The 7,935-nt window shown below is 44.9% G+C and overlaps 1 protein-coding gene across 1 annotated transcript in view; it reads right to left on the reverse strand.

Moving 5' to 3' along the window:
- Positions 1–6,986, reverse strand: part of TTLL12 (tubulin tyrosine ligase-like family, member 12) — a 29,643-nt gene extending 22,657 nt beyond the window's left edge. The window contains exons 1-2 of the mRNA XM_010563585.1: positions 6,832–6,986; positions 200–375 (exon numbers count right to left, since the gene is read on the reverse strand). Of these exons, the coding sequence (XP_010561887.1) occupies positions 200–375; positions 6,832–6,951 (296 nt within the window). The 5' untranslated portion in view covers positions 6,952–6,986. The remainder of the gene's footprint in view (positions 1–199; positions 376–6,831) is intronic.
- Positions 6,987–7,935: the final 949 nt, after the last annotated feature.

Raw genomic sequence — 7,935 nt, forward strand, 5'->3', positions numbered from 1 at the left:
TAAGATACTTGCACTGCTAGTACCCTTTGCAAGATGTGCCTCATAGCATGCACCTTTCTTCAAACAGGCAGCTATGTCTTATAGTAAGAAAAGAGGATTTCTGAATAGGTTCAAACAAGTTTTAAAGCAAACTCTCTGTATGATTTTAGGGCTTAAGACTACCCAAAGACTGAATACTAGTTCTGAAATCACTACTCACCTATTGGGATTGGAGGCTTGAAGCCCATTCTCATTTGTTACAATAACTTTGAAACATGGTTCATTTCCAGGATTTGGTTTCTTTTTAAATTCTTCTTCCATTTCTTCATCACCTTCTTCCTCCTCATCTGCCTCTTCTACTTGCATTATCCCAAAGTAGTCACCAGCATCAAATACCTGAGACAGAAAATGCACAAAATATCAAGCAGCTGGCTGAGGCAGTACCCTGATGCTCACTAATGCAACACTGAAATGCACTTGTAGACAATGTTGACCTGCAATCTGATAAAAATTGGCATTTTTAACTTAACAGATAAGTGAACAACAGTATTTATTCTTTCACATTTTAATAGAGCAGTCTGTCTGGGAAGTTTCTTTAGTTAATATTGGCAGGAAGCTTTGCTGGTTTCTTTGGTACCAATAGGTCTACTGATGATCATCTATTAGTTTAACTCCTCATAAAGAATTTTAGAAGCTGAAAATGGAATACCTTTGCTCAACTTTGCTAAAACCAAGAATTTAAGACCTGCAAAACCAGGTGTTACCCAGGATCCACAACTATACTAAAGTACATTAAGGTCCCTGAAGAAAAAGAGTTTTTACCAATCGAGTTCTGAACCAATTAAGAAATCTCAGCATGTTTCCCCCTCTCCTCTTTCCCTACAAAAGGAACTGCCTGTGCTCGCTCACCTCCAGATGAATTAGAAGATTCCCTATAGTGCTGCAAGTTAAGGTCTATACACTTGCCTCCACTAATGTGTTGAAAGGGGTTTGTTTACATTCTTGCCTACTCTAGATGTAACACCTTCATCTAGAACCTACATAAATTAAAGTAGGTTACTACAGAAGTTTCCCTTCTGCCCAAAATCTTGCCAAATGGTGGGCTTGCATAGCTTTTGCAGAACCAAGACTGCTGACAACTTCTGTTATTTCAAAGTAAACATATACTTTTAAGAATTAAAAAAAAAAAGCGTAAAGCCTCAGAAGACTTACCAAAATAACTCCCTCTGAAAGGATCTGAAAAGTCACTCATGCTCTATATAATGAACCAGGCAGGAGCAAACAAATCATTTGCCTCAATCCAATCTCACTAGAAAGTAGCAGGGAGGGAGAAAGACCTAGAAGCGTAACCTCTAGAGTTACCGGTTTAACATGCCAAGCCCAGGTACACCTAGCCTCTGATGCCACATTATTAGAAGTCATTACTTCTGGACATTGACAACTTACTAGCTATAAAATTCCAGTGGCAGCAAAAAGCTTTTAATTGAACAAGTGAGTGTTCCTTCAGGATAACTATTTTGGCTAAGCCTGAACAGAAGGGCAAGGAAATCAACTCCCTATGTGTAAAGCAAGGCCACCTAGACAAAGCAGATAGAAGCCCTAAGACATCTAGCAAGGGGGGAAGACAGCAGGGAAACACTGCCTACTTCAGATCTTAAGCCCACAGCACAGTATCGTAGACCAGATCCAAGTGGAGAAGTGCCTGAAATTCCCTTCTGAGGAGCAGGGGATGATATTTTCCTTTGGGCTGGGGGGTGGAAAAAGAAGATGCCAGCAATATGTTCGCTAACTCCACACAAACATTTTTCTTAAATAAAATTATTTTGCAAACCACTTCACTAGAGATTAAAAATACACCTTTTTTTTTTAATCAGAAACTGACTTACTATCTTCCACTTCAGCAGGCATCAAAATAGCTAGCAGTTCTAATTTGTTTCTAGTTTTCCAGTTTTGCTAGAAGAGAACATTACTCAATAGTAAGCAATATCACAACCTCTTGTTGTTACAACAGTAGCCACCAACGTTTCTTTAAGTCTTTGCTCAGTTGCCTGCAAAATTCATAGTCATTCATGTAACTGCAGGCAGGTCCCAGCAAAAGCAAGAGTCCTTCCTTGTGCAGCCATCAGTGGTGTTCACAATTTATTTTCCTCAGGTTAGCTCCCAGCTGGATCAGCTCCCTTATCTGGCTCACTGCACAAGTGCTAATCCCAGCCCACGGCAGGCAGCAAAAAAGTGCACCAGGGCACATGCACATTCCATTCCTCCCTGAAGTGACACTTCGCTGCTCGATCAAGAGCTGTCCTCATCAAGCTCATTAACTAGCAGAAGAAACCACAGCCAAGTGACTGGAAGTCATTAGAAAATTAAAACCGTGAGTGTGATTCACTGGAGTCCACTTGACACCTTCTACAGTATGGCGCTATGTATGCTTTCTACACTTAACATTTGTCTTAATGAGTTTGTAAGAGGTGAGCCAGCTGCTGACTTGGAGGTTAGCCTTCACCCACCACAGGTTCCAACCGTTTACAAAAACACCCATGATGAATGTTAATTTCAGGTCCTTGTACAACTAAAGGAAGCTGTTGGCTTTATATTTTATTATCAGCTCAAGACCTAAAAACGAAGGTAATCCAAATCCTCTAAGCCAAAGTTTTGATCTCTTCCTCCCACACAGCATCAGTTGCATGAGATTGTACCAGTTGCAGTTAGCAAAAACTCTCCACTTTTAACACCTTTTCAGCAGAATTATGCTAAAAAAATTTCTCCTTGAGAATTTATAACCTTGAAAAGGTGGATTAGGTGTAGTCATCTGAAGCAACTCACACTTCTTGGAGCAGCAGTGCAAGACCACCTTAATCAGTGGCTTTTTGTGAGGTGGTTGTTTTTTTTAAATTCATAATTGATAATGCAAACAGTTCAGTAATGAAATGACTGGTTTGGTGGAAGCACCTGGTTGGCAGTGTGGACACACACAGCCTGTTGAGCAGGCGGATGCCACTGCTCTCTTTTCTTCCTCCCTCCTTCTGAGAGAGTCTGTCACACTGTGAACCTGGTAACACAGCTGCACCATTAAAGGAATCTTCAGCTACTTAAGGCAAGTATCAGCTGGAAAAGATCACACCACCAATTTGAAAAGTATAATCTTTTGCTTGGAGCAGAATAGGGAGAACTCACATGAAGTACTCCACCAAAGTAACAATCTCTAGAAGACAGCAACACATTTCCATGGCACAACTATTTGCAAGAAAACATGCTTGGGCAAAATCTCTCCCTCTTCATATTCAGGTGCAGTTCCAACCTAACAAACCCAATGAACCAGAGACTGCGATAACAAAGCAGACACGTCATGACAATTACCACGCACAGGCATCTTCAGTGAATACTTTTTAGGCACATGGCAAACTGCTCTGAAGGCCACAGGTAGCCTCTGAGAAACAGCTTGCCCTCCCCTGCTCTGGAAAATAAAGTCTAGTAGTATTGATCATGCTGCATTCCTTCCAGTAATTAATTAAAAGCCTCCATTTCTAACTGGGATGAAACTCTAAGCAGTCCTTTGCCAGAGACATTTCAGGGCCGCAAAAATCTTGCTGCAATACACAGAAGCCTGCCACAGCTTAGCATATGGCTGGAATAGAAAAAAAAGATTATGAATAAAATTAGATGAAGGTACTGTGTTTCTCAGGCTTATAACCAGGCTATACATAGTTTCTTCAGTAATGTAAGAAACAACCACTATATTGGAAATAGAATTTTAGTGTTTATAGTAAATTATTACAAATGCATATGTTTTGTTTTTCAAGTTTCTGCCAGAAATGCAGAACAATTTGCCTCCCAACAGACACTGAACGCTAAAGGCAAAATAAATACATAAAAGCAGATTTCTTGATCTAGCAGATATACCATGTTTCGAACAAGCAATCCAATTTAATTCATGGTTACATAATGCTCTCAGAAGGAAACCTGCTCCAGCAGATCTCAAGGTAAATGGAAAAAAATAAAAACAAAAACCCTCCACTTCTCTCACAGGCTTTAACATACACATAGGAGGGAGGGTGCATTCACTCTGTATGTTGAAGCACGTGTGCGTGTGTTGGAAAACAGCTGCCTGGGCTGGGTTCTAGAGGCACTGATGTAAGAGAGATTTTTATCTATATTATGGATGCAAATTTTCCAAGTTCTATGCTAGAAAGTTTTAATCTTTGCAACAGGTTAGAACAACTGAAAAAATTCCTCCCATCTTCACACATGAAACAAGGAGACTCATCCTATGCTCCATGTTGCACTGATTACTAGCCCCCCCCCCTTTATTCTTTATTACCTAGACTCCCAAAACATTTTCATCCTTTCCCTTCACCTCCTTTGCTTTCTTTACTGCTGCTCCTCCAGCTACTCCACACAACCCCATTCTAAGTAAGGTACTGTAGCTCTATCTCTACCTTCTCAAGAGCTCATCCCAGTTGACCACACTCCTCACTGTAATTTTCCCAGTCTTCTCCATATTCTTCTGCCCTTCTTCTGGATAAAACCCAGAAGTTGCAACAGTAGAGACAAGCACCATCAGCAGCCTAATTTATCTTTGTAAGTACGTTGAAATCATTAAACCTCTTTCCACGTGCACTGGAACACTTAGTACAAAAGAGCACGCTCAGCCACCACTGCAAGCAAAATGAAACAGAAGCAGCAGCCTGTCACCTTAGGGCATATGCTTTCTCCATCCTGCCTTTCGCCATCCTAGCCTCTGTAAAAAGATCAGGACCATGGGTCTCCTCTCACTCTATTGTCTTACCTTCTAAATTTCACACCCCCAACAATGTTGGTAACATGCAAGGGTTTCAGCCACAGGACACACATCTTTTAAGCCTGCATTTTGTCACAGGACAAGTCCACAGTTTGCCAGCTACCTCCAGCTTTCTAATACTGGCATACGGCAATGCAACAGCTTGCAACTTCAGTTTTCCTTACCAGCTTTATACTGCCTTCTATTTCATCCTGTTTCAGTACATCCCTACTCATACCTTCCTATTTAAGCAGAGCAGTAGATATTCCCTGCTCCAAGTCAGTTGTACATATGCTTGCTAAGAGAGGTATAATATAACAGGAAGTTTGTGACTGGGCATATGCTTGAGTTAATGTAGATTTATTATCTCTGTAATACACATGTATTCCTGTTATTAGCAGTACCAGATACACAACAGTTAGAAAGCAGCAGGAACATATTCAGACCCTTCCTGACTGTATGTGCTATAAACACTTCCCTCCTGTCCCAACTTTAAAGTTGAGATGGGGAAAAGAAGCGTTCAAGTAATTAGAAATTAGTTTACTTGTACACAGGTGTTAAACTACAGTCCCCTCGCATTCCCCACTGTCCTGTACTTCCTGTTCAAATTTCTCATCCCATCTCACCTGTTTCTCTACTGTTCATCATGCCCTCCTGCACCCCACTGCTAGTTCCCTTCTCTCCCCATACCCTGAAGTTCCCATCAGATCTCTTTCTCTCCCCAAGACTGGAAGTTCACCTCATTCTTACTTCCTTCTCCAGGTAGACTCCTCCAGACTCCCTGGAGCACTCTCAAGTCTCCAGACAACTAGTTTCAGGTTGTGCCTCTTTCCTGCCTCAGTTCCTTGTTCCTTTACTCCACCAAATCCAAGTCAGCTTTCCTCAACACTGAGCCTGGCTGCATATGTGCAAAATAAAAAAATTTCTAAATTCAACTTGCGTCTTTACAAGCTCTTTGTTCAAAATGACTCCTTTTCTCAACTTTGACTCCCTTCCCTTTCTCATCACAAAGCTCCAGAGAGCAAGTGGATGGTTGCTAGAAACATGGGTGAAAACGGATTCTCCATTCTGGAGCGTGCCTGTGCCCTTACACTCCCTTTAGTTCAGAGCCATGTCCATAGACTCCTGGTGTCAGCTTCAGCTGAAATATACCCAGCCCCTGCAAAGGGATGGTCTGTACGCTGCCTGGGCAGGGCTACAATAGGGGAACTCAAAAAGGCTCACAAAGGCCAATGTCCCCAAATTTATGTCATTGCACATATGAGTGTTGATTTTACAAAGGCTTACAACTTGCCCAAAATTTGGCCTGATAAAAGTCACACAGCACCACCACTCTGAGATGCTCTACAAAGTGGTTCTTGCATTGTTATTATTTTAACCATTGCCAGAACATTCTTCTGCCACCATCCCTCTTCTTGGAAAGAGCTGAACAGCTTTTACTTGGATCAAGAATAAATGAACAAACCAACCAGCCTAAAACACTCCCAGAAAACAGTCTGAGACAGGTAATTCGTGCATATGCAAGACGAACTGAGTTAGCTCTGCACAGTTATAAATGACTGAGAACAGGGTAGACCAGTGTGGAAGCGAACTGGGCTGAAGGTTTTAGGACATACTAATCACCTCTCTCCAATACTGGATCTCCAATTACCAGGAACCCCAAACGCTTTCAACCTTTACGCCGACAACAATAAGACGAAATCAGATACGCACGATACACCTAATCTCTTTTACGGTCCTAGGCTGCAGCTTCCGTAACACAACCGGCACGAAGCTTTTCCCCCCCTCCGCTGCTAAGCGACCTCTTGGTTCTCTTCGGCCCGGCTCGTGTGAGGCGAGCCTGCCCCCCCCCACTCTCCCCTCACCATCGCGGGGAAGGGGGGTTGCTTCGTACCCAGCTGGGGAAGGGAGGAGAGGGGACCCCACGCCCCACCACCGTCTCCTCACAGAGGGAAGCCCCTTCGGCGGGAAACACCGCGCGGGGCCGGGGGCAGGAGGTTGCCCCGCGCGGTGTTTCCCGCCGAAGGGGCTTCCCTCAGCGCCGTTCCTCCCGGCAACGGCCCACGACCACCCACCTCACCACGCAGCTTGCGGCACAGGCTCTCCCAGTAACGCGTCGGGACCCTCGACGCCCGGAGCGCGGCCCCATGCAGGGCCACGAAGGCCGACAGATCCTCCTCACCGTCCCCCGACATGGCCGGGCCCCACCGCTAGCCGTCCCGGCGCAGGCCGGAACACAGCGGGCGGGGGCGGCCCCTAAGTGAGAGGGAGAGAGGGCGGGAAGGCGGGAGCTGCGCGCGCGTGGCGGGGCGTTGCCAGGGGCGGGGCTTCGCCGCGCTGAGGGGAGGTTGGAGCCGTTGGGGGCGGCCGTTGGGCGGTTGCTCGCCTCGGGAAGGGCGCGGGCGGTTTCCAGTCACTCCTGAGGAAAACGGGCCTGAGGGGGGGGGCTTTAGTCTGATGAGCAGGTGTGGGTTCTGCTCGTGCTTTGTTCTTCTCCTACCCTTAAGCTTTAATAAAATCACAGCATTCGTGGCGTGGTGCTGGCCACAAGATTTTTGAGTTTCCCAGTGTTTCGCAATGAAAGGACTTTTCGGGAAGGCCCCCGCTGTAGCCTCTGAAGTGGGTTATGGGTGGGGTGTGAGGCACCACAGGGGCTAACTGACGGCCACAGCCACGGGAAATGCTTTCTTTGAGTTGTGTGCGCAGAGGAAAAACTGGCACCGCGTATGGTGTCAAACAGCCATTTTTAAAAGGCTTTTTTTAATTTTGACAGGTGAATTTTAACATACAGGCCTCTCTTAAAAGTCTGTCAGTGTAAGCGGGAGGCATGTTTTTTGCAAGCACCTGTAGCAGGGAGGTGGCTTCCCAGTATTTTTCTTGGGTTGTTAGAAGACATTTCTAAGAAAATCCATTCGTTCTCAGATTTTGTAGGGAATAGCCTAAACCAGTTTAATCCGAGGCTCCCTAAACATTTACTGGTAGCTTTGGTCTCAGCTCAGGTATGGTTTTAAAGCTACAAGAGCAAAGCAAGGCATCTTGACACTAGTGGCTGCTAGGAGCGCAGGCCGGGGCTTTGCTGTGCCTGTTGTGGCTAGCCAAGAGGAGCTGCTGCTGCTGGAGTGCCTGCATTGCTCCAGGGACTGTGGAAACTGCTTTTCTTGCCAGCCTATCTTCAAATC

This window comes from Haliaeetus leucocephalus, unplaced genomic scaffold, assembly GCF_000737465.1.
Source record: "Haliaeetus leucocephalus isolate CR32 unplaced genomic scaffold, Haliaeetus_leucocephalus-4.0 Scaffold170, whole genome shotgun sequence".
In the NCBI taxonomy this organism is placed as follows: Eukaryota; Metazoa; Chordata; class Aves; order Accipitriformes; family Accipitridae; genus Haliaeetus; species Haliaeetus leucocephalus.